This window comes from Anabrus simplex, chromosome 7 (genome assembly GCF_040414725.1).
Source record: "Anabrus simplex isolate iqAnaSimp1 chromosome 7, ASM4041472v1, whole genome shotgun sequence".
Taxonomy (NCBI): domain Eukaryota; kingdom Metazoa; phylum Arthropoda; class Insecta; order Orthoptera; family Tettigoniidae; genus Anabrus; species Anabrus simplex.
This window is the reverse complement of record NC_090271.1, coordinates 116401688-116428689: the sequence shown is the minus strand read 5'-3', so window position 1 is coordinate 116428689 and position 27002 is coordinate 116401688. Positions and strand designations below refer to the sequence as shown.

Sequence of the window (27002 nt, the reverse complement as noted above, 5' to 3'; positions counted from 1 at the left end):
TCTAGGTGGGAATGAAGGAAGAACATGGTAGCAAAAGATCTTAGAGGTCGACGCTAATTAGGAACTAATATATATATATATATATATTTGCTACTTACTTTACGTCGCACCGACACAGATCGGTCTTATGGCGACGATGGGAGAGGGAAGGACTGGGAGTGGGGAGCAATCGGCCGTGGCCTTAATTAAGGTACAGCCCCAGCATTTGCCTGGTGTGAAAATTGGAAACCACGGAAAACCCTCTTCAGGGCTGCCGACAGTGGGGTTCGAACCTACTATCTCCCGAATACTCGATACTGGCCGCACTTAAGCGACTGCAGCTATCGAGCTTGGTGAACCAATATTTAGATGCCCCCATGAAGAAAATAAGAAGAAGATACACTATAATTCCAAACATGACAAATAATTTTATGCGTACTTAAGTAAATACACCAGTGATATAAATATCTAATGAAGTCAGTCGCACTGATAGTATGAGTAACTAAAGCCAGTTTCTGATAACCCGTACTTTTGCTAGTATTAAAATAAAGATATTAGTAGGGCAAGGTCCCCTATAATTCATAGCACCGTGAAGTTTCAAGATGAGTATGTTCATACAGTTTAAACCATCCATTTACGTCAGATGGGTAAATAGAGGCCGTGGTAATAATGGTAGTTTCGAAATAGCAAGACAGATTGCATTCTCGCCCAACTAACGAAATAGTGTTGTGGAAACCGTGCATATGAGCATTGAATAACAGAGCGTGTCAAGTCAACAAAGAACATGATAGGTTGAGATTAGAAAACAAGAGAAAAGCACAATCAATTTTGAAGACAAATGCATTGAAACAAATCAGACTCTTTACAAATTTGCTCAAAGACTAGGAAACTATACAAATATGGTACTTTCCCAACCATTTACCTTAAAATTTGCAACACGTTTCAAGATAAAACCTACAAGATAGAAAGTTAAAGAGAAAGAAGCAGGAAAGGAAAGGAGGAGGCAGTAAAAAGGGAAATATGCCTACCTACGTAGAAGTTAATAAATGTAGCAAGGAATACAAAAAAGAAATGTTACATAATTACAAGCACAGGATACAATACCAAAGTCCTCCGAAGTGAAGTCCATAGAATGATCAGAAATAAGTTAACATAGATAGGAACTGCATCTGTTACCAGTCAATCACCACATCGACCAGGGCGAAATCACGGTTATGCAAGGAAGCTGTTCCACGACAGTCACACTCAAACTCACATAATTATGAACATGAATCCGAAGCACAGTTCACGCTTAAGCATGCGTAGGACTCGCAAAGCACTAGATATACTGCAGAACACGTACAGCTCTAGAGATAGTTGCACCTTAGTTCATAACTTGATATAATTCGCAGATAAAAAGAAGGTAAAGACTTGGTTAGGAAATACCATGCTCCCAATTAAATTTCCAAAGAAAAATTTGTTCCTTCTGAAGTTCCAAATTTAAAATAAAGAATTGAAATGTTAGTCATACCTCATCTCGACGTTGGTTGTACTAGCACAGGAAAGGCACTCATTTGTGGCGTTCCACCCTCTACACAGGCTAAGGTCCACCTCAATTACCACGGAGAAAAGCCTGGTTTATATTTGACTGAGTGGAGGGGAAACAATTGAGGAGAAACACATCGGGAATATTCCGGATGTTACGGGAGCGTGCGCAGCAAACAAAGCAGTATAGTGTGACGTCATTATGAGTGCCAGTTGGCAAGAAGGTGGTCAGTTAACGGCAAATGGTGAAGACGAATAGAGCTGAAGTCCGTAGAGAGTATATGATTTTCAATAAATATTTGCGATGAGGTATTGAGTGCCAGTTACAGAGAGAAATACGATGTGTTTTCGTAATGAAGGTGAGTCCGTATCAGTAATAGAAAAATAAGGGTTATGTGCATGGCGAATTTCCTAGAAGTAGATGCCGGTGATGTGACGAGTCCGTTACAATGGATGAGGCTACGTTCACCCTTAACGGCATCTCCAATATACCAACCATCATTTATGCAGCTCTAGACACCAGAACTCACATGGTGTTGTAGACACGAATTTTGAAGTACGTTGCTCAATAAATATTAATGTGTGGTGTGGTATGTTGAATGACTGGCTGATAGGCCCCATTGTTTTGGACGATCGTATGAATGGGGCAAAGTACCTGCAAGTTTTGCAACGTACATTACCAGAACTATTCCAGGATGTTCCTTTGGCTTGTTTTCTACTTTCAACATCACGGCGCCTCTCCTCATTATTGGACCAGGTAAGGGAGGCATTTGGAGCACGACTAGTGGCGAATGTTATGAAAGGTGTTGCTCATAGGATCAGTCGTGCTGCAGTAGCACCTTCTGGTCCAGTGAGGAAAGCAATGGCAAACTAACTCACTCCTCATCTTGCCTAGTACGTCTCATTTGAGCTCTGCCATTGGTTTTTGTGGTTTCCTTATAACTGCATAGCCTTTGGTGGTGCTATTTGAGGATCCAACCAGCCTCTGGACCGATGACCTAACAGACAAGGGAGGATATCAATACCACATTTCCTTATAGGTGGATTGGTCGTGGTAGTACCATTCTCTGGCCACCCAGGTCTCCCTACCTCAACCCCTTAGATGATTGTTCATGGGGTTGGGTAAAGAGTACATAAAAACCTTAATACACGAGACAAACTACTCGCTCGCATAATGGATGCTGATGCTGGCGTACGGGAACGCCATGATGATCTTCGACGCGCAACACGCTATATTTTCAGCGAGTTGAAGAACGCATTGTAGAAAGAAAGTCCTACAGGCATTGGCCGCTAACCAAATATCTTCAGAGTTATGGTCCGCTAACACTGCTATCAATGATCATGATGTTCCAGTAAGATAGGGAGGATCGTATGCAAAAGAAGAAAGACGGAAATACGATCCTACCTAAACATTAGTCGTAAACTTACTAGCGTGTTGTATCATGGTCTTATTATGATTGAGTAGCGGCCCATTTTCATCTGGGGGTTAGGCGACACATTACACGGGTCTTCCATGAGTGATGGATAGGTCGGCCTGTATGTTCGCTTGACATTAACCCTTTAGATTTTTGGCTTTGGGGACACGTGAAGACCATGTTGTGCGTGATTTGGATACACTACGAGAACGCGTGTTTAGTGTTAGTAATGAAATCCGGAAACAGCCAGTGGTGTTCCAAGATATGCGTGGTGCCATGCGAAGTAGGATGGAAGGCTGTATTGCAATGGTTGGCGGTCACATCGAGCACATGTTGTGAAGAGTTGATCACTGCTTGTAGTGGATAATAACGCCTAAGATATTGGGTTAGTGACCAATGCTTATAGGACATGTTTTTCCTTCGTTTTTTGGGTACAGCATCCTCTGTAAATGTTGGAAACTTTCTAAAGGACACTCTGTATGTACATTCTTAACATTGAAATTTATGTAGCTGAAGATACTCCACAAAAGGGACGAAACGACCTACATTTTAATATGATTTATTATCCTTGGTGATGTAATGTATACTGAAATCGATAGATGCAGCCGCTTAAGTGCGGTCGGTATCCGGTATTCGGGAGATAGTGGGTTCGATCCCCACTGTCGGCAGCCCTGAAAATGGTTGTCCGTGGTTTCCTATTTTCACACCCGGTAAATGTTGCGGTTGTGCCTTAATTATAATTATTATGATTAACCATTTATCGTTTTAACGTCCCGCTGACTATTTTTGACGGTTTACAGAGACGCCGAGGTGCCTGAAGTTTGACCTGCAGGAGTAAAACCGGAACCAGGCTGACGTATTTGAGGACCTTCAAATACAACCGGACTGAGCCAGGTTCGAAAAATGGAGAAATGAATGACATCCAGAAATTCTCATATTATAAACTAGAGTTTAGAAGAGAGCATGTGTTGACCTGCCTTGGTCAACACTTGTTCTTTACCGACCCCAACAGTATTAGGTTTCGTGGTCTAGAGAGCCTTTCACTTTTATGCCCATCGTGGTCTTTGCCTTTCTTTCTCCAATTCTTTCATTTTAGGAAATGTAGATGTAGAATAACAACCATGTAATTCTTTGCAAATTACGAACGACGAAAGTCAGGAATTAACACATTATTTTGTATTTTTGTAATAAACATAGCTTCAAGTAGGAAGATATGAGGAAGAAATTTAAGTTCAGAAGAACAAAATAATTAAACCTTTTAACTCTCTTGAAGACGCCGTGTGTCCCACCGCAAGTTTCATAATTTCGAATATTTCTCTCCAGCAAGTTTCCACTCTAGTGCAAGCCGCCACTCACATTGGTTTCGTGAGCTCAGGAGGCCACAAATGTGTTCATATGGTCACAATTCATGCAACATTAACGGAGGTGCTAATTCCTGCATCTATAGCTTGGAAGAAATGAAATCACATATGGCTTTTATTGCCGGAAGTGTCCGAGGACAAATTCGGCTTGTCAATGGCAGATCGTTTTATTTGACTCCCGTAGGTGACCTGCGCGTCGTGATGAGCATGAAGTGATAATTAAGACAACACATACACCTATCCCCCGTCCTAAGGAAATGAACCACTGACGGTTAAAATTCCCAACCCTGCCGGGAATCGAAACCGGGAGCCCTGTGACCAAAGGCCAGCACGTTAACCGTTTAGCTATGGATCCGGACAATAATCTGGAATATAGCCGGAAATGGGTATGTTGTTGATGATGATTATGGTTATAATGATGATGATGCGGAGGAGGAGGAGAAAATGTATTTGGGAAGGTCTTGGCACTACAATGTTGTGAATACATCCCAAATTAAAATAGTGTGTCTACATAGTGACACGAACTGGTGTGTATTGTGACTCACACACCATTGCAGGTAGGTAAAGGATGGTATAAATTAATTTTTAACACGAGTATTTTAATGTACAGAAGTTTATAGCACTTATGTACTACATTATACAACTCGAGTGATTTGGAGAGTTTATCTATTTCAAACTATATAGTTCGTCCAAGAAATCCATTCGCCTTTTGTGATAGTCCTTCTTCAACTCCAGCTGTGCCCCGATGTCCAAGTAATTGGTCTCCTTATCAGTATAAGGAAGCCATGCAGGGATTTCTTCTGTTACTTGTGGTGTTGGATTCCTGAAACATTGGTGCATTACAATGTCACTGCAGAGCTTAAAAACTGTTCAGTGCTAAATTTTGAATAAATTATGGTCATTTTGGTCCTATTACAAACATCCTTGAGAGTAGCGAACAGTGAGGCAAGCCGAACCTGAATAACTGCTAGACTACACACTGTACAAATTAAAGGAAATTGGAAAAGAAAAAATAAAGAGTTTAAGAATTCCCTACACCACGGAAAGAAAGCAACTACCGAACTGCCTTCTAGATTACGTTCCAAAATAAGCACGGATAGAGAAATGATGTACTATTTATTCAATGGCTATAGCACCTATTCTTACTGTAGTTTCTTCTCGATGTACTGTGTTCATAGATTATCAATATTTTCTCCTTTGTATTCTTTTGTCACATTATTAGCAGTGCATTTCTTGTTTAATAAAACCTTTCTAAAGTTCTCAACTCTCTCCCACGATCTTTCTCATTAAACCTACTGTGTTTTTGGTGTGCAAATTATCTCGATAATTGTCGCGTTCGTTATCAACGTTAAGGTTGTCAGCCAAATGCAGTTTTGTATGTTGTAGTACAAAGCGTGGTTTTGAATTGTGCCCGTTTCGTGATTTTGGAGCTTTCAGATACAAATTGCACATCTTTTGAATAATTGTCTACAGCGTTAAGACTGCGTCCTTTGTACTGTTGTGGAGATGCTTTGGTTGACGCCGGCGTTTTTCTGTTTTGTATCGAGTAAGAGATTCGAAAACGCCCCTCACCTCCTTCCTGGCTTATTATTCCAGATCATGTCTTGTTGAGGAGATCCAACGTAGCCTCAGAATATGGCTCTCTTTCTGAGAAAGTGCAGAATATGCGTATGTTCGCATACCGGACGGAAGAGAAACGACTGTATATACACGTTGCATTGCACCCGGGAAAGATTTTGCCACTGTACTTTTTCCAGTTGGCAATGGTTGGCTAAGGTTGTGTGTGAATAGTGCTCCGGTAAATGTGAGTTATTTTATAAAAAGTACGTAAGTTTAGTGATTAGAACCTGGACCAATAGATTCTGTAAGTGTTATGTATGATATAGAACTATAAATATTGGAACTAATCGTTCTCTAGGAGTTACATTTGTGATCACTATTGTCAGGGTTAAGGCCAAGTGTATGTAAACAAAGGCATCAAGGTAGTTTAATGTGCTTTTGAAGGGTCACGACACTTTTATATACTGTCTTTAGTTTCGATTCGATATATCGAGTCAAGGTAACTGGAACTTGCGGTACCGGGGTCACAACACACTACTCACATCACATCACTTGCGCATCAGTTAATATTATATTAAGGAATAGATATGAGTACCTGTGTGAAGTGTGTGAAAGCAGTACCTAGGCAGGACATAGCATCGAAAATTGAGTGTAACACCTGTAGCAGTTGGTTTCACAGTAAGTTTGTGAACCTTAACGATCAAGATGTGGAATATTTTGAAGTCCCAACATCAGAAATGGAGGTGTGACCAGTGCAAGTCACAGCGGCGTAGAATCATGCAAGAAGAAGCGCAGTCACTTACGTCGGCACCATTAGTTAGGGACATTTATAAATTGCTGCAAATTTTAACTGAATGTATGGTTACATTGAAGAAAACAACTAGTGGAATATAAAAGCAATTAGTTAAGTCCATTGATGTATGTTTGAAAGGCTGCTCGAGCACAAACGCATTCTAGAAAATCAGCAGGCAATAATTGATAGACAGCAAAAATTATTGATAACTAATTATCTGATAACAATCGGCTTGCAAATGCATTCAGTGAACTTAAAATCAAGTGCGATGACAACGAGCAATATTCTAGGATTAATACACTTGAGATATCGTCCAACTCGTGGCATTATTGTAAAATTTTTTAGAAGATGTTATAAGGAACAGATCTTAGAAAAGCTTGAGGTCAAAATGAATTTGTCCACATCTCATCTTTTTCTTTCCCTATTTCCATACATATATTAACGAGTCCTTAGCTCCTAATAGGTGAATTATATTTGTTAAAGCTAAACAATTGCAACGTGATAAGGAATATAAGTATCTGTGGGTGAACAGGAGTGGCAACATTTTGTTGAGAAAGACTGATGGAAGTCAAGTGCGTGCTACTCGTTTTGAGGGAGATCTGGATAAATTGCAATTTTTTCATCGTAATGTTGTTACTCTTTCAACTTTGATCTTTTTTGAGCAATGATATTGAGTTTTTCGTTTATTATCAAAATATAAGGGACTTAGAAATAAGGTTCATATATTTATCCAAAATCTCCTGTGCTCTTCATACGATATTGTTGTATCAAATATATACTATCAAATAGTATATATGATAGTGAATTATTTGACAGTAGATATTTAGTGTTCAGAAATGACGGAGATCCTTTAGTAATCGGTAAGGAGCGGGGCGGGAGAGTTTTGATTGCCGTCGAAAAGAGTTTAAAGGCGAAACTAATATCGAAGTACTCTAAAGAGCATTGTGAATCACTTACTACTTGCATCTCAAATAATAATAGGAAGTTATTTATAAATGTTGTATACATTACTCCAGCATTATCTTCAACAGTTTATCAGGACCATTTTGGTTACTTGGAAAGCACTGACAATCTTATGATTTCGGGCTGCGTTATCGTGGGTGATCTCAATCTTCCTGAAATTAATGGTACTGGTTATTCATTTACGGAAGGAACTGTGACTGGTAAAAGATTGGGTCAATTGATATATTTAGGTTTAACGTCCTACAATAATATTCTCAATTACAATTTTAGGACGCTGGATCTTGTACTGGCCAATTTCATAGTTGACGTGAAATGTGAGGAATTTGTTGTTGTGTGTGAAGATTTACATCATCCCCCACTCTGTTTATCAGTACCTCAGGTAAAGAGGTGTTCATTACCAAAAAAATATAAATCGAGAATACTACGATTTCAAGATTACGAGTTAATAGATATTGATTGGAACCCGTCGTATACGTCTCAGGATGTGGATGTGGCTGTGGATTTCCTTTACTCGTCAATATATAGATGCTTCTATAATTGCATACCTAAGGGTCAAGTCATTAGAAACTCAAAATTTCCGGTCTGGTTTAATCACGATATCATTCAGATAATAAAAAAGAAAAGGAATTGAACCAAAAAGAGGAAATTCTCCAGGTAGTATGACGAACGATTCAAATAGCTCAGATCTGAATTGAAGGTAAAAAAATTCCGCATGTCGATATTATATCAGTGAATTATAGGTTACTTTAAAATGTGAAATAACACATTTCTGGAGACATATTACAAATAAGCGGCTCACGAGATCTGGAAGAGCTACGTTCGAGTATAATGGTGAGAGCTACGAAGGCGGTAATGTTGTTCATAGCTTTGATCGACACTTTTCGTCAGTTTACATCAGATAAAATTTTAATTATATATTGGATAATTTGGCTTTGAATGACATTCCTCTATCTCCCTCTGTTGATATATTACATGTCAGTGAGATATCTGTTGAAGAGGTGAAAAAGGCTATTAATGTTAAACTAAAGCCTAAAAGATCGAGTGGTCCTGATGGCATACCTCCGTATATAATTAGGGCTTGTGCCATTTTATTGGCTAATCAATTAACTTTCACTTTTAACCTTTCCATTTGCACTTCATCCTTTCATGAGAAATGGAAAGTCACTAAAGTTACACCCATTTTTAAGACAGGCATTATTGTAACGATATCTAATTATCGTCCAGCGTGCAGTATCAAGGCCGTAGCTAAGGTATACGAACATATATTGCACCATAAGATTTATAACACCGAGTTCGATAGCTGCAGTCGCTTAAGTGCGGCCAGTATCCAGTATTCGGGAGATAGTAGGTTCGAACCCCACTGTCGGCAGCCTTGAGAATGGTTTTCCGTGATTTCCCATTTTCACACCAGGCAAATGCTGGGGCTGTACCTTAATTAAGGCCACGGCCGCTTCCTTCCCACTCCTAACCCTTTCTTGTCCCATCGTCGCCATAAGACCTATCTGTGTCGGTGCGACGTAAAGCAACTAGCAAAAAAAAAAAAAAAATATATAACCATGTTAAGATTGCTCTATCTGAATTTTAACATGAATTTGTAACAGATCAGTTATCACCAATCTTCTGGGCTATACTCAAAATTTGTATGATACAATTAATGCCAACGGAAGGACTGATGTTGTCTATATGGATTTCGAAACAGCATTCAATAAATTCGACCGTAGAATTTTAATTACAAAAAGTATAAATTTGTTTTTTGTAGACAGTTGCTGCAGTTAATGTGTTCTTAATTAAAAAATCTACAGCAGTTTGTTTATTTTAACAATGGGGTTCCGCAAGGTTCAAATCTTGGACCTCTCTTGTTTTTAATTCTAATTAATGATTCCCCAGACAATATTTACCACTCTAAATGTTTACTTTATGCAGATGATATGAAACTTTATTAGCGACCACCAAGACCAGGACGAGTTGCAAAAGGACATTAATAATGCCCTTTCTTGGTGTGATATTAATAATTTGTCTTTTAATGTTAGTAAATGTAAATACATGACGTTTACCAGGAAGAAGGAATTTGATGTCTCAGTCTATCATATAAGGGTGGAAAAATTGATAAGGATTTTAACGTTTAAGGACCTTGGTATAATTTTTGACCTTAAGCTAACGTTCAACAATCATATCAATACAATAACAAAGAATGTTAACCGAATGCTGGAACTTCGAGACCATTTACCCAGCCCTCTGTACTCAATAAATTATACAGTACCTTAGTACGGAGCATACTGGAATATTCTGTAATAATTTGGAGCCCGTATACAAAGCAACAAGTGAATGCTATCGACATTGTACAAAACAAGTTCCTACGTTACCTTTATTTCAAAACTTTTAATACTTTTTGCCCTTTCGACACATCAACCCCGTTATTCAGGAATAAATTTCAATTTCCTTCATTGAAAACCAGACGGTCCCTAATTTCTATACACTTACTAAGAAAAATTACAATAGGACGATTTGATTGTTTGGACCAGTTGAAACGCATTTCATTCCATGTTCCGCATACAAGATCACGTCAGCACCAGTTAAGTTCACCTTCAAAAGTCAAAAACATTGCATCAGTCAAATTCACCTTTCGTAAAAATGACAACGCTTTATAACACTGTAAAAAAATGTCGACATATTCACCGAATCGGATAACGAATTCATTAAGAAACTAGAAGCCTCTCTTTACAATTTGTAAATTTTTAATAATTCTTTCTTTCTGGTATTTATCATATTTCCCAGTGTACTAATTCGTGTTTTAAGTTTCTTTGTTTTTGTATTGTCTTTTGCTTTGTGTTACCGTGTGATATCTTAGTGAATTATTCATTTCTTTTAAATTGTAAATGGTATCCTATATAATGTTAATTTTGATTTTATTGTTGACTTTTAACTTTGTTTTTGTTAAACTTTAATTTCATTGGTACAGATTGTTACTGAATGTCAATAAGGTACTTAATTTGGTATAAAACTGTGTACATTCAGATAGATAAATAAATAAATAATAAAATCACCCCCTATCATAAGTAGGGACATTTCATGTATAGCGGAAGAAGTCTATCTATCTAAGCTCCAACTGGAGTTAGCTTGAAGCTGCGGTCTCAAGTCGAACTGACACTTCCCCCTCGCACCCGCCCACCCCACTTTCTATCGAGGTCAAAAGAGACGAAGTTCAATACCGAGAAATTGGCTGCGTGGTTTGGGGCACGTTAGGTCATGTAAAGATCAGCTTTCATTCTGGAGATAGTGCGTTCGAACCCCACTCTCTTCAGCCATGAAGATGAGTTTCCGTGGTTTCCCATTTCCACACAAGGCAAATGCCGGGTCTGTACCTTAATTAAGGCCACGGTCGCTTCCTTCCCATTTATAGCCCTTTCCTATCCCACCACGGTAGAAATATTAATGTCACCGTCGAACATTAATTAGACGCTACAATGCCTTTGTTCCAGATCGTGTCCATAATTATATCACAGCTGAAATGTGTCAAAATGAAAAGTAAGAAATTCGTACAAATATGTCCCAAAATGCTAATATTAGCGTAACAGGGGCCTACATTGCTCGAAGTGACATAATATCGAAAGGAGAGATAAACTAATTTTCTTGCCAGCATCAATCAAGGCCAAAACATGCTTATTGTTGACTGTAATAGAGAGTGCATTTGTAGGACTACAAAACCTAGGGAAGCACCTGAGTGCTTGGATTTGAAGTTCTCGCAAAGACTTGACATATTTGCATAATTTCCACATTTAACACTGATTTCACAGATGAAGTCTCTTGGTGGAAATTTACTGCAAGGTCGCTTCTATTTTCCAAAGGAGAAACATTCATGACAATCAGCTGCTAGTGACTGATCTGGATCGGCCGGTGTACAGGTTAGTTTCTCTTGGTAGTGCTGAGATGGTATGGAATTCAGTGTTGGAGGTGAGCAGAAAGGCAGAGAATGTTGATGATCACGTTCAAGAGATTGAGCTTGAACACAGGCCTTCCCTGAAGTCGCTGACGGATGGCAGGCGAGTGGGAACCACTAATAAAGGTGTCTCATCTGTTATGGCTTTGAAGTGGTAAGCTACGTTTAGATATTAAAGTGCTTGATGGTTTATTCATGGTGTGGGTTGCTGTAGTCACGTCCTCGTTCGTGAACAATGGGCAACGTCTGAGTGGCATAGTATGTGGTCCTGAGAGTCGGGATACTGTTGCTACGGAACGGGAGTGGGCATCTCGGACATATCATGGTCCTCCTTGTGCTCAGGCGGGTAGTACTATGCAAACCACCGGTGGTCCCCAACTCGTTAGAGGAGATATCTCCACTTGGACTATGTGTAATTAAGGGTAACATCCTGCTGCACAGAAGTTTTCGTCGAGCACGCTCAGAAGGTTTTAAGCAAGCCTCGGACCTATAGGAGTAACGGAGTCCCATTCCCATTTAACAAAAGAGGGACTCCTTGGAAACAACTTGGTGAACGGAATGGAAATCGATGGGGAGCTATCAATATTAATGGGGCTTATGGAAGAAAGAACGTGGAATGTTTGAGTCAGTAAAGAGGAAGCGTCTGGACGTGTTAGCAGTTAATGATATTCGGGTAAGGGAAGATAACGAGGAAGAGAGCGAAGTGATAATACAGTGTACTTGACGGGTGTTAAAAAGGGAAGGGCATAGTGTGGGGTAGGACTGTTCATCATGAATACTACCCCTCACAACACAGTTTCTGTTAGGCACGTAAATGAGCGAATGGTGTGGGTAGATTTGGAAGTCGGAGGCATTAGGGCGAGAATTGTCCCAGTGTCTTCACCATGTGAGGGTGCAAATGAATATGAAGTTCACTAGTTTTATGAAGCATTGAATGACATCGTAGTCAGCGTAAACAGCAAGACAAGATTAGTGCCAATGGACGATTTGAATGCGAGAGTTGAAAATCGAACTGAAGCCCACGAAAGGGTGATTGGTAAATGTGGAGAAAATATGGAAGCCATGAGGAATGGGAAGCCTTTGCTGGACTTCTGTGCTTGTATGGGATTATCAGTTACAAATATATTCTTAAAGCATAAGGCTATTCATCACTACACATGGGAGTGTAGAGGCACCTGATTTATAATCGACTATGGCATAACCGACTTTGAGTTCAGGAAATTTGTCAGGAATGTGAGGATATTATGGGAATATTTTGATGATACAGACCACTGTCAGATATGCAGTGAACTAAGTATCTCTAGGCTTGGGATAGAGAACGGGAAAGCTGTCTGTAGACGGACAAGGGTAGAAAACCTTCATAACGAGAAGTACATGGATATGATTAGTGGAATATTTCAAACAGTGGATAGTAAGCAGGTTGAGGATATAGAAAGAGAATAGGTGGCTTACAGGGATGCTGTAGTAGAAACAACACGAGAATGTCTAGGAACAACTGTGTGTAAGGATGGGAAAAAGCGAACATCTTGGTGGAATGGTAAAGTGAGAGCAGCTCGTAAACGTAAAGAGAAGGCGTATCAGAAATGGCTGTAAATAAGAACTAATTCAGACAAGAAAGAGCGGGGTTTGGGTAATTCAGATGAACTCATAATAGACTCCAGCGAATCACTGGAGAGATGGAGGGCACATTTTGAAAATCTTCTCAATGTTAAAAGATATCTTCCTTGTGATGTCGCAAACAACCGAGCTCATGGGGAGGAGGAAAATGAGGTTGGTAAAATTACACTGGATGAAGTGTAAAAGATGGTAAATAAACTCCATTGTCATAAAGCAGCAGGGGTGGATGAAATTAAGCCTGAAATGGTGAAGTATAGTGGGAAGGCAGGGATAAAATGGCGCCATAGATTTATACGTTTGGCATCGACAAAAGCAATAATTGCACCTACTCATAAGCAAGGGAACAGGAAGTATTACAACAACTATCGAGGTGTCTCATTGATTAGCATACTAAGTAAAGTGTTCACTGGCATTAACGAACGTAAGTTTTCGTGGCTCATTGTATTAACATAAAGAAATAAATGAACTGGATTAAAGCCACTATATATATATTTATTAATAATAAAGCCAAGCTTTCAGCCAAATTGCATTGGCCTTCCTCAGGGCCTCCGACAGTGAGAAAAAAAATACTTCACATGCCCTGATGAAGGCCAATGCAATTTGGCTGAAAGCTTGGCTTTATTATTAATAAATATATATATATAGTGGCTTTAATCCAGTTCATTTATTTCTTTATGTTCACTGGCATCCCGGAAGGTAAGGTGCGATCAGTGGTGAGAGGAAGTTGGATGAAAACCAGAGTGGTTTCAGACCACAGAGGGGCTGTCAGAATCAGATTTTCAGTATGCGGCAGGTAATTAAATAATTATACGAGAGGAACAGACCGATATGTTTATGTTTCGTAGAACTAGAGAAGGCATGTAACAGAGTACAAATTGAAACGATGTTCGCCGTACTGGGTGATTGTGGGATTAAGGGTAGATCATTTAAACCTATCAAAGGCATTTATGTTGACAATTTGGCTGCAGTGAGAATTGACAGCAGAAAAAGTTCTTGGTTCACGGTACTTACAGGGAATAGACAAGGCTGTAATCTTTCACTTTTATTGTTCATAGTTTATATGGATCACCTGCTGAAAGGTAATAAGTGGCAGGGAGGGATTCAGTTAGGTGAAAATGTAGTATGCAGTCTGGCCTATGCTGACGACCTCGTCTTAATGGCAGATTGTGCCGAAGACTCCAGTCTAAAAACCTGGAACATGAAAATAGGTGCAATGAGTGTGGTATGAGAATTAGCCTTTCTGAGACTAAATTGATGTCAGTAGGTAAGAAATACAAAAGAATTGAATGTCATATTGGGAATAAAAAGCTGGAGCAGGTATGTAAATTCAAGTATTTAGGATATTTGTTCTCCCAGAATGGTATTATTCTAAGTGAGATTGAACCAAGGTGCAGAAAAATTAATGCAGTGAGCTCGCACTTGTGATCAACAGTATTCTGTAAGAAGGAAGTCAGCTCCCGGATTAAACTATCTCTACATCGGACAGTTTTTATACCAACTTTGCTTTATGGCAGTGAAAGCTGGGTGGACTCAGGTTAGTTTATTCATAAGCTAGAAGAAACCGACATGATATCAGCGAGAATGGTTTCTGATACAAATAGGTAGGATCAATGACAGGAGGGTACTCCGGAAGATGAAATAAAAGCTACGTTAGGAATGAACTCGATGGATGAAGCTGTGCGGACAAACCGGCTTCGGTGGTGGGGCCAATGGAGGAGGATAGACTGTCTTATAGAGGGCAAGAGAAGTAGAGGGAGACCAAGATGACGATGGTTAGACTCACTTTCCAAGGATTTAAATATAAAAGATATAGAACTAAACGAGGATACAGAACTAGTTACAAATAGAGGATTGTGGCGGTGATTAGTAAATTCACAGTGGCTGGCAGACTGAACGCTGAAGGGCATAACAGTATATAATGAAGATGAATATAATGAAGATATATGGTATTTATTAACCGATTTATGAGGTATTTTCCGCTGAGTGACTAACTTCTCTTTAGAGAATACGCCATTAATAGTTTTTGATATAAAATGGTTCATGAGCAGTAATAACATAAGTATAATTTTCATAGACTTCAGGACAAATATGAATGATGTTAATACTGAGTACTTTGAGATTCAGATGGAACTGGATCCAGGTTTAAATTATTGTTCTGCAGTGTACGGGCAGACAGACTCAATTCTTTCGTTGCTGTAGTCGAAACAGTACCATATTTTACTAGCTTTAGAAATCACCTATACAGCTCTTATATTGTTTAATAACTTGTAGTGAGAGAGAGCTGAGAGCTTTGGAAAATAATTGTTAAACTAGAAATACAGTATTAAGAATAAGACAAACAATGCTAGGTAGACTCTTGATATGAGTTGATAGATACAATTAACTCAATGCACAGAAAAATAGCCGGGCAGAGTGGCTCAGACGGCCTTCTGACCCCAGCTTGGGAAGTTCGATCCTGGTTCAGTCCGGTGGTACTGTATTTGACTGTGCACTAATACGTCAGCCTCGTGTCGGTAGATTTACTGACACGTTAAAGAACTACTGCGGGACTAAATTTCTCGCACATCGGCGCCTCCAAAAACCGTAAAAGTAGTTAGTGGGTTGTAAAGCCAGTAACATTATTATTATTATTATTACACAGAAAAATAAGTACATTAGGTGGCGGAGCCAGAGAATAAATTAATAACATCATAGTAGGGACATCGTTATTATTCTTTGAAGAAGCACACTACATCGGCAACCGCAACAATATTCCTACACTCAGTGGTAAACTAGAAACTAGAAATTGAACCATAAATCTGTAACATACCACCATCCAAAAGTTTTTAAATGGCAAGATCTGATCTGATCTGATGCTGTGCTCGCTTGTTATGTCAGGTACAGAAAAATATTGCTCTCGTGAAATATTCGGATGCGGTGGTGATTATTGTTTTAAAAGGAAGGTTCATGTTCTACCGTTTATCGGCTACCCAGTTGATTCCAGTAGGAGATACTGGGCTACTGAGAGCTGAAATTCTGTTGGAAATGAAGCATTCTCACACTAGTAACTACGTATGGTACTTACCCAGTTTTAGCGAAGTTTGTCCACATGGTGACCATTCTAGACCTTACTTTGGCATCCAACGACTCGTCTGAAACTTGAATTCCTTTATCGAAGATGTACCCCATATCGTCACCATGAGTAGGACCTATGAGGAATTAGAGTCACCAGTGACAGTTAACTATCGCAATGTCTCAAATACAGTGAGAAATAAGAAACTAATAAAGTGTCAAATAACTACAAGTCTGGAACGGCATTTCCCTTGAAATTGTCCAAATGACATTATGATGAAAATATTGGACCCGCCTGTGGTCTTTACATGAGGTGACCTTATTTTAAAGCAGCAAAAACACGACAATAATAATACTGCACCTCAAAAAAGAGACAAATTTATAATTAAGGCTGATAGGTCACAGCTTTAATATCATGTGCTCCGAAGTACAGTACAGTCTGCAAATACTGTTGTATATCTATATAAAATCCACGAGCTGCTGAATTTGAAAATTGACTGAGTCCAGTATTTTCAGTTCAAGTCTGGCGAAATCATACCATAATTTGAGGGATACAACATACGTGAGAAATTGGCCAAGTCGGGGAGAGGATCAACTAAACCACCATCGTAAGAAAATTGGTAGAAGTAGACAGGTGCAGAGTTAAGGGAAGACATCGTCTTAACTCCATGTAAAGCTCCGTCAGCGAAATTCATATCAGTACACATCTGAAAAAAAAAAATTCAAAATGCAATACACTGAATATGAAGTAAGATGATAATAATAATAATAATAATAATAATAATAATAATAATAATAATAATAATAATAATAATAACGCCGAATGTTTAGCCTCTCCGTGTGTTTAATTTGACCGCCAAATCTACTCCGGTGCTCTTAACAGCAAGTTAATGATCTTTTAAAAATAAAGTCGTACTTTGGCTCAGAGAGTGGCCTACTTTTATATTTAAATAACGGAGGTCTCCCACACGTGAGAAAATTTATTACGTAGGAAATAAGTTCATAAGGTATATTGGTGATACAATAAGAAGTGACATCGTGTTGCCACCCCTTTCTTATACGTAAGTGACCAATGAACCTTGAGGATTACGTAATTTTATTCTCGAACTGTCCTATCCTGTCCTTTATAAAGGCGGGACGTTTCGGCTGAGAGGTTGTCTTGTGTTTGGAGGCAGTGCGGTTTATGGGCAGTGACGAGACTCGACAATATGGGACTGGATTCTAATGGGCGATACTAAGGAGACCTGCCATCATGAAAGGTAGGGAGAGTACCTGATCACTTGGACTTAAATTTGGGAAGATGTCTGCGAACTTGGAATTGTGAAGATGTTAGAAATTTTATTATAGAATTATGTATTTGTTTGTAGATAGCTCTTCGGATTATTCCCTGATGTATTATTAACATTTCTCGAAGACGCGAGTGCAGTACCCTTGTTTACCTTCATTAAATTTGAATTTAGGGTGACTAACATTTTCTTTTTCTCTTTTCCCCCTCATTATTTTGGCGTTCTTAAGTCACCCGGTAGTAGGGATTAGCCTCTGTTTCTACGGGATTTTCCCACGTAGGATGTTTTCTACTTTTGTTAAGTGTGCTTTCGTAGCCTCCGGCTTTTGCTTACTGAATGTTTTTCCCTGTAAAGCCTCATTCAACTGTAATGAGGGTCTCCTGCTCCTGCATCACTGGAACTTTTGAACCGTATTTATTTCCGGCATGAATATCAAGTGTACTCGGTTCACGCTAAAGTAATGGGCTATGACCCTTATATAATGTCATGAAGCTAGTAGCTCAGAAAGTTGTTATTTATTGAGATTAGGCTCCATTTCTACTGTACAGGCAGGCCTCAACTTTGGACTTTGTCACAATGATCTGTGAATCGTTTACGGTTGTGTAGGAGCTTCACATCTCTCTTATAGATTCCATTGTGTGAATGTTTTTTTTTTTCAAATTTGCTTTACGTCGCACGTACCCAGATAGGGACAGGGAAGGCCTAGGAGTCGGAAGGAAGCTGCCGTGGCGCGAATTAAGAGACATCCCCAGTATTTACCTCGTGTGAAAATGGGAAACGACGGAAAACCATATTCAGAGCTGCCGACAGTGGGGTTCGAACCCACTATCTACCGATGCAAGCTCACAGCTGCGCAACGCTAATCGTACGGTCAACTCGCCCTGTATGTGCAAATGTTTACGTGGAATTCAAGTGTAATATTCAATGTACTGTTGGGCTCCTTTTAGAGAGTGTTTCCGAGTACTCCTACAACTTCCGGATGATATTATTGACTGTGAGCCACGGAATTTTCTTGTTACTTATAATGTATATTGTGACGTGAAAAAGAGAAAGAAAATATAAACTTCCCGACATTTTAGTGATGTGCTCTGTCTGCCAGTCAACCCAAGCACTTCCTTCCCCTCTGTGATGCATGATATTACCGTAACTATAATAACAATGATAGTAATACTAATCATCTTCATCATCTCAATCTTGTGACCATAAGCTACCATGTGGAGGCATTTTGAACCAACGATATTTAGGCCACATGCACGCCAATGTCGACGTTCCATTTTTTTTTTTTTTTGCTAGAGGCTTTACGTCGCACCGACACAGATAGGTCTTATGGCGACGATGGGATGGGAAAGGCCTAGGAGTTGGAAGGAAGCGGCCGTGTCTTTAATTAAGGTTCAACCCCAGCATTTTCCTGGTGTGAAAATGGGGAAACCACGGAAAACCATCTTCAGGGCTGCCGATAGTGGGATTCAAACCTACTATCTCCCGGATGCAAGCTCACAGCCGCGCGCCTCTACGCGCACGGCCAACTCGCCCGGTCGTTCCATTTTTCTCCATTAGATGGCACAAATACGAACCTCTAATGAGAGGGATCTATTAGTGTATTGGTCTGTTAAGAAATAGCTAACTGCTCAATTCGAGCACCGCGACTACGATTCTACGTAAGGAGATGGATTAGCAGAACACAGTTTCAGTCCATTACTGAGCTTTAGAGGTAGTAGATTCTCGAAACTGTCGGGCAAAATATCCAACGAAACATTGGGAATTATAAATCCAATAGATCCACGACTTACACTCCCGGGAAATTTCCTCTACGATCATCACGACGCCGAAATTAAATGCCTGCCTCACTACGCTAATTACTCATGGCTCATAGCCTGTTTATCCTACATATTTGCTCTTGTCATTTAATCACACATATTTAGCTCTTATACTTATTTATAGTAATCGGTCCAACTGGACCTAAAATCTTCAGTACTCTTTGCAATCTTACTGCTTGGTCACAGCCTGTTCAGAATTCTGCGTTCCAGCTGCTAAACATCATCATCATCATCATCATCATCATCATCATCATCCGTTTACCCTCCAGGTTCGGCTTTTCCCTCGGACACAGCGAGGGATCCCACCTCTACCGCCTCAAGGGCAGTGTCCTGGAGCTTAAGACTCTTGGTCGGGGGATACAACTGGGGAGAATGACCAGTACCTCGCCCAGGCGGCCTCACCTGCTATGCTGAACAGGGGCCTTGTGGAGGGATGGGAAGATAGGAAGGGATAGAAGGGATAGACAAGGAATAGGAAAGGAAGCTGCCGTGGCCTTAAGTTAGGTACCATCCCAGCATTCGCCTGGAGGAGAAGTGGGGGAAACCACGGAAAACCACTTCGAGGATGGCTGAGGTGGGAATCGAACCCATCTCTACTCAGGTGACCTCCCGAGGCTGAGTGGACCCCGTTCCAGCCCTCGTACCACTTTTCAAATTTTCGTGGCAGAGCCGGGAATCGAACCCGGACCTCCGGGTGTGGCAGCTAATCACGCTAACCACTACACCACAGAGGCGGACAGCTGCTAAACAAAGGTAACTTATTTACTTTATTTCATGTGGAAGACAACAAGTTCCTTTTCACTGACGATCTCGTTCTGGCACATTTAGTTTACTATTTCTATCCGTTCATAGCGTATACCTTCTTGAGAATGAGAGTGATTAATTTTCCTGATCTCATATACCATTGCTTTGCCAAATTCTCTCATTTTTGCTCTGAAAATGCCCTTCATACAACAGAAACGGAACGTCAGTTCTATTTTTAAAATCACAGGTAAAAAATCAGAGCTACGGCACCTAGAAACGTCTCACATCTCTTTGTTGCTTCACCGTTCCAAAGTATTTTGGATCCTCAAATAGCAACAGCGGAGGTTATGTCCGCCTCCGAAGCGTAACGGTTAGTGTTATTAGCTGCCGTCCTCGGGGGCCCGGGTTCGATTCCCGGTACTGCCAGAAATTTAAGAATGGCAGGAGGGCTGGTATGTGGTTGAAATGGTACATGCAACTCACCTCCAATGGGGGTGTGCCTGAAAAGAGCTGCACCACCTCGGGATGAGGACATGAGTTCACTTTTCAGCGGAGGTTATGCAGTTAAAAGTAATCCACAAAATCCGATGACAGCACTATAATGAAAGAATCTCAAATCCATCAAGTATAATAATTAAATAAATAAATAAATAGATAAATAATTAAATAAATAAATAAATAAACTTCTGCTGATAGGAGAGCTCCCTTGATAACTTACGTCAACGAAGTTCTGGACATTGTTGTTGTTCAGATGTTGGTTGCCGAAGTAGAAGGATCTAATCTTGGGAATCATAGCATCCCCACAGGACTCGTCTCTACAGACCCTCAGCTCAGGCTTGAAAGTTTTCGTGAAATCTTGATCGATCTCTTGCAAGGTCCTGTCCGAATTCAATACTCCGACTGAAACGTGGAAATAACATGCGATCAGTTATTTACTTCTAGCCCATTTTATGTACTGTATTTGGTCAAGTAAAAATGCTCCACAGTCATTTGATGTTTAATCTAGCTGTTGTACCAGTCGTGAAAGGTTAGATGTTGTTTCTTTGTAGACTTGCAAAAAGCCTACCGTTTTTATCTAGCGAAAGCGAGTTGCAATGGAAGCGACGAAGTACATAAGTCAACTAAGAGCAGTCAGCGCAATGTTTTCTCGCTAACCGTCGCCCGTTACCTCGGAAAATTGTAAACAATATCGCCATTATGATTCTTCGTACGGTAGAAACATGTGAAACATTGCAGAAGTTTTATTAAGTTTTGTTCAGTTTTCAGTTCACTTAACATTAACGGAGGAAGTTGACATTCTCTATTTTGGACCCATAATACGCCATGGTATACTAGTCAAATATTAGGTAGCTTAGTTTACAACCCGGCTTTTGTTGAACTTAAATACAGACTTTCAAGAACTTCTGTCTTTTCCCCTGATGTAAGAAAAAACAAACAAACAAACAAACAAACAAATATGCTGAGCGATACACAATATTGCAATGAACCTACTTCTGACTTTTGCCGGACTGAGTGGCTCAGACGGTTGATGCGCTAGCCTTCTGACACCAACTTGGCAGGTTCGATCCTGGTTCAGTCCGGTGGTTATTCAAGGTGATCAAATACGTCAGCCTCGTGTCTGTAGATTGACTTCCACGTAAAATAACTCCTGTGTGACTAAATTCCGGCACGTTGCCGTATCCAAAAACCGTAAATGTTGTTAGTGGGACGCAAGCAAATAATATTATTTTTGTATACATAGAACTAGATTTTAAAACACAAAATATAAGGACAAATGAATGGAAGTATTCGTTCAAAATTATAATTTGATTTACATAGATACTCTGAACGTTATACAAACGAAACTATTTTCACTTACAGATTTATGAGCCACGGCTTCATTGTCACAGTCCTAGAATTACGTGTAACCTGTCGCTTAACTTTTAGCATCTCGGAACAAACCTATTGATAATTTCAAAATAACTATTATTTTGATTGATCAATCAATAGCTAACCTCTTCGATTCTAAGTAACTACAGTTTTCTACTTGTTGTTTTCACGTCCTGGCCTCCCAATACCATACTTCCTCTCTAAATTTCCTTCGTCGATGAACTGAACAAGTACTTACTTTCTCCAGACGTGTCGTCTCAGTTTCTTACTTCTTCTGGTAAAATTAAAATAAACACTTTTACCTTATCTTCATTCAGTACCTTTTAATCTGAGATCCGAACTACCCATCTCACCATAAACTTTTTTATATAACGTCTCATTTCAAATGCACATATTTCTTTCTTTCTTTATTTATTTCTTTCTTCACTACTTGCTGTACATATTTCATCTCTATACATTGCCACATCTCACACAAAAGACTCCAGGAACATTCTGTAATATGAAATCTACGTTTTGAGATGGACAACTTTATTCTCTGAGTTGAGAAGGTGTTCCTTTTCCCGTGTTAGCCCTTTTCTTCCTTTTTTATTGCTAGTAGTTAACGTCGAGCTAACACGTGAGAGGTTTTCGTCGACGAAAGGATCGGAAAGAGTTAGGATTGGGAAGGTAGCACCTGTGGCCTTAATTTAAGGCACAGCCTATTGTGAAAATGTGAAACCACTGAAAAACATCTTCGGGGATGCCGACAGAGGGGTTCGAATCCACCGGGAGCTTGAAAATAAATATAGGGAATATGATATAAAATGATCAGCCACTTGGTCGGTACAGAGACTAACCTCAGAATTGAAATTTGCTATATGCCGTGCAAGATATTGTGAACTATTTCCAGGTCTCTCCATTCTAATCGCCAGCCATTAAAAGGATCTGAAGTCTCACAATGAAAATAAAAAAATTATATCGTCATTGTGCCTATATTAACTGCTATGTGATAATATTTCAGCTTAGAACTCTGACCAGAAACGTTCTTGCATCTAAGTTTCAGTACTGTATGAACTTTTTCATCCAAATTTCGTTCTAAGTAATACATGTGCTGCGGGTCAGTATTTCTCCACTTAACATTACCTCTGACGGTATTTCGAGGCGCAACGACGACATGACTCACTGATCTAGTCAGTCGGAAATACTAATTCATTATACTGTAACCGTCCAGGCTTCTCCAGCCATACTAATTTATTGTACAGTCCTATTACGTGATATCACTCGATATCAAGACTATCCGCCATCGGCAACTATTCATAAAGACATATTCATTTAACTTCAATCAGTTGTAAACAAGAAGGCTATTGGAATCATATTATATAGTTAGAACATCTTTTATTATATTATGAATGATAGGAATGTATTATATATTGGATTTGGTAAATATATTGAAACATAGTTTGTGTTATTTCATGTCATATTTGCGTATACGGAAAAGTTATTCTTGTCGCTGGAAATTTGGAATGAGTCATTGGGTTTAACTCATGAGTAATGCATTATACAGCGACCCGTGCGCAAGGCTAGCGCAAGCTACCGACTACTTCGTCGCCACGCCTACTGGTTACTTGTGAAGAATGAAGAGAGGGAAGATATGATATGAGATCAACGAATCCGATGTTACGTTTTAAAGAGACTGGGTATGGAGCAATTAACTAGGGAGGGGATGGCACGTGTATATTATCTTGCGCGGAGCAATACTAGCGACACAACTACAATTTATTTTTGAGACAGTAAGTGTTCGCTTCGAGACACAATCATTTTCGGGACAGTGAGTTGTCGCTTCAAGACACAGTACGTAGCTGCTGTTATGTTGTCGGGTCAGGGTGAGACGAAACAAGCATACGGCTTGTGATATATTCTATAATTATTCTGGACGAAGAACTACGTTAGTTAAAGTCCACGGAATTTGGTACATGTCTGTATTCTATCAGTAGAATAGCAAAGTTAGATTAATATTTCTGATAACATGGAAAAATTCACAACACTGAATTTTCTCCTCATACGATCAACGGTGATCAATTTTCACAAGCATAGGGCCAATGTCCAATTTAAAGACTAGGCAATTAGGGAGTGCTAATCCAGGTAGCCCAAACCATATCGCAGAAGGAAGGAAGGAAGGAAGGATGTCCATGGAGCCAGTCTGAAACGAGAAAAGGGGAACGAGTAACCACGGAATACAGACGACCTCAAGGGAAGCTACAATTGGTGAGCCACAATTGGACAATGCAAGCAACAATAAATTACAGTAACGTTTAATTCTTAATTCCCTCCAAGCTAAAAGGTACTTTTCCGACACATCTCATTTTTTGTTTAATAAATTCATTTGACCAGATATTGCGTTAATTTTCTTCCCTAAAGCGATACTTAATGGTTAATTATTTAAAATCCCACCCCTGTGATTTAAGTATAAGTCTGTATGCTATTAAATATAAATTTTGCTGTACAGTTTTGTTTAAAACTGTAAAGTTGGCGCCCATATAATACGTAGAGAAATGGGAACCATGGAATGATAATTAATATTCTATTTGCGTGGCAATTTGCGGGCAAGCCGCATATAGTTTGTATTTATATTCATTTGTCCCCAGCTATTAACTTTTGTCTCCTCAAGTGTAAAGATTAGGAGAGCGAACAGTTACAATACCTGCATATTGAAATAGTCCTTCAGATAACGTTACTCCTGTAAGGAAGGGTACATTGTGGAAATTCCCTTCGTCCATAAGAATGAGTGGATCCTTTGTAATGAAGGCCATTTCTCCAGCTACCACCGGCTCCACTGAAGGTCGTACGTGAAACATTCTCGTAAGACGGGGCCCATCCTGTACACAAAGAAAATTGCGTCAGAGTACACCAGACAAACTGAAATCAGGAGTGAAGCGATGCAATGCTAAATATTTTAGTATGGTAACTCTTGCCAGAAGATTAATCAGATACGAAAATTACACAGAGGTTGAGGGACTTGAACTACCATAGCAAACTGCATGGCCAATTAAATAAATATTATGGAATATAATATGAATAAATGAATTTTTGTTATAAACGTTGCCTCTAATAAGTTACACGAATCGCTCCTGCATCATGGATCTTCATTATAGACTGTTAAACCTCTCGGCGCTGAGTCTGCAAACCTCTGTGGGTGAACTACACTCCTTCATATGGCCTTTATATTTTACGTACGAGTTCCCTCCTGACATTGTTGCCACCAGCAAACATTCTCGCAACTTTCAGGTCTGTTACTTCAACTTATGAACATGATATCATGAGGTCACCTTTCCGTTCAGCAAAATCAGACTACAGTAGAACGATATACAGTAAGGATCATTTCTCCGAGTGCACAGTTCTTTCTAGCAGAATATCTTTGGTAGAAATGCAAGTCATGTACATTAGCTTTATTTCATAATAAGACATAATTGCCTTCTTCCCGTACTCACAAGAGTGTAATTACTTTCCGCATAGTTTTATTAGAAATAGTCTCTGACTGGTTGAACTTCGCTTCACAGTAATGTAAACATGGTTAGTCAGAGATACCATGAATAAAGAACACCAAACAATTGTTGAAAGATTTCTCAGCCTGATTGCAAAACTGTAGATCCATATCCATCTACACAAAATATGGCGTATCTGAATTCCCAGGTCAAGTAATCTCAATACTGACTAATTTATAGGTTAATCCATTTCCAACAAATAAACATAGCATATACCACAGTATATCACAAAGTTCGTATTGCCTGCAGCTCGAGCATAAACATCTTGCTCGTAACTTAATATAGTATCAATTTCTGTGGGAGTTGCGTAAATAACTATTGCTACAACTTGATATTATTTCTACTATCATCTCGGAATAATACATATCCTAAGTACCTGAAATGATCTGTTTGTTCCAGTTTCATATTTTCCCTACTTTCCATTCAGTTCCCTTAGATTTTATTCCATCTGACATTATTTTACTCTTTAAACTGATCACTTGTATGTTATCAGCACGGTCTGTCATCGGGACCTAGTCGTTGGGATAGGTCAAACTGTTCACTACATTCCTATCCGACAGAACTTCTCACGGCCATTTGAAATGTCTCAGTAAACTTTCCATGCAAACTATGAACAATAAGTGGGAATGGTTACAGCCTCAGTAAATGCTTTGGACCAAGAACTCATTCTTCCAACAGTTCTCACAGTACTGCCTTCTGGGAAACAGTTCAGGAGATACATTTTATCGAGGTCTATTTTCGAAGTACTAAATGAAGTCAATTTATAAGAGACTAGCAAGATACCCGTGCTTCGCTACGGTATTTTACTGAAATTTATAATTGAATGTTTAACATTTTCGGTAGTTGGCTGTCGGTTGGGCTCATAAAATATATCCTCAGTTTGTACATCAAACGGTTTTGAAGGAATGATTATTTAATTTCGGATGTAAAAGTAATATTAATACCATAGAATAGGAATGATTAAAACCCTATGTTAGTTGAAATCTAGGACGCCGAAGTGATCAACCTGCGCAATTGTGATTTGTACGTCGAACACTATTAGAGGTGTAGAATGTTTTCTTAGATAACATCTAGCACATAGAAGACCAACCTCCATATTCAACTTAAAGTTCGTACGTGAAACAGTTTTGGAAGAATGAATATTGTGCCATTTTAGAGTAAGTCCCTATCTAAACTACTTAGGGGAGAAATGTTTTGAAGTATACGATAATTGACACTTAGAACATAAAAACAACCTTCGTGTAAAATTACAACATTGTAGGTCAAACTTTTTAGAGAAATTAACAATTTCGTTTACCCCTTAGGGGTGGAATGTTTTCAAATATCTCCTATTTCACACCTGGGATTGAAAATATATTCCGCCACTTCAAATTTTATCTTCGTACATTAAACGTTTCTGGAGGAATGAATATAGTGTTGAGGATATTAAGCCCCATTTAACTCCCTGAGGGGTTATTTTTTCAAACCTCATGTTACTTAATACCTACGATATAATTTAAAATGTTTACTTCGTAAGTCAAGTGGTTTCAGAGAAATGAATATTTTTGTCACCAAACCTCACCCCA

The 27002-nt window shown here is 39.3% G+C and overlaps 1 protein-coding gene across 1 annotated transcript; it reads right to left on the bottom strand.

The window, feature by feature from the left end:
• Positions 1 to 4891: 4891 nt before the first annotated feature.
• LOC137496893 (esterase E4-like) lies at positions 4892 to 24763 on the bottom strand. The gene is made up of 5 exons (XM_067151271.2): positions 24597 to 24763; positions 20766 to 20947; positions 16763 to 16907; positions 16214 to 16337; positions 4892 to 5102 (listed from the first exon to the last, which is right to left on the bottom strand). The coding sequence occupies exons 1-5, from the start codon at positions 24748 to 24750 to the stop codon at positions 4946 to 4948; spliced, it is 762 nt and encodes a 253-aa protein (XP_067007372.2). The 5' UTR covers positions 24751 to 24763; the 3' UTR covers positions 4892 to 4945.
• Between the last annotated feature and the right edge of the window lie 2239 nt (positions 24764 to 27002).

Excerpts from the sequence above, each read along its gene's own strand:
- LOC137496893 (XM_067151271.2), bottom strand. The coding sequence starts at position 24,750 with ATGTTTCACGTACGACCTTCAGTGGAGCCGGTGGTAGCTGGAGAAATG. Across the intron at positions 16,338-16,762 it reads CGACTTGGCCAATTTCTCAC|GTCCTACTCATGGTGACGAT; the intron begins GTATGTTGTATC and ends AATTCCTCATAG. Across the intron at positions 5,103-16,213 it reads ACAAACTTCGCTAAAACTGG|GAATCCAACACCACAAGTAA; the intron begins GTAAGTACCATA and ends CCAATGTTTCAG.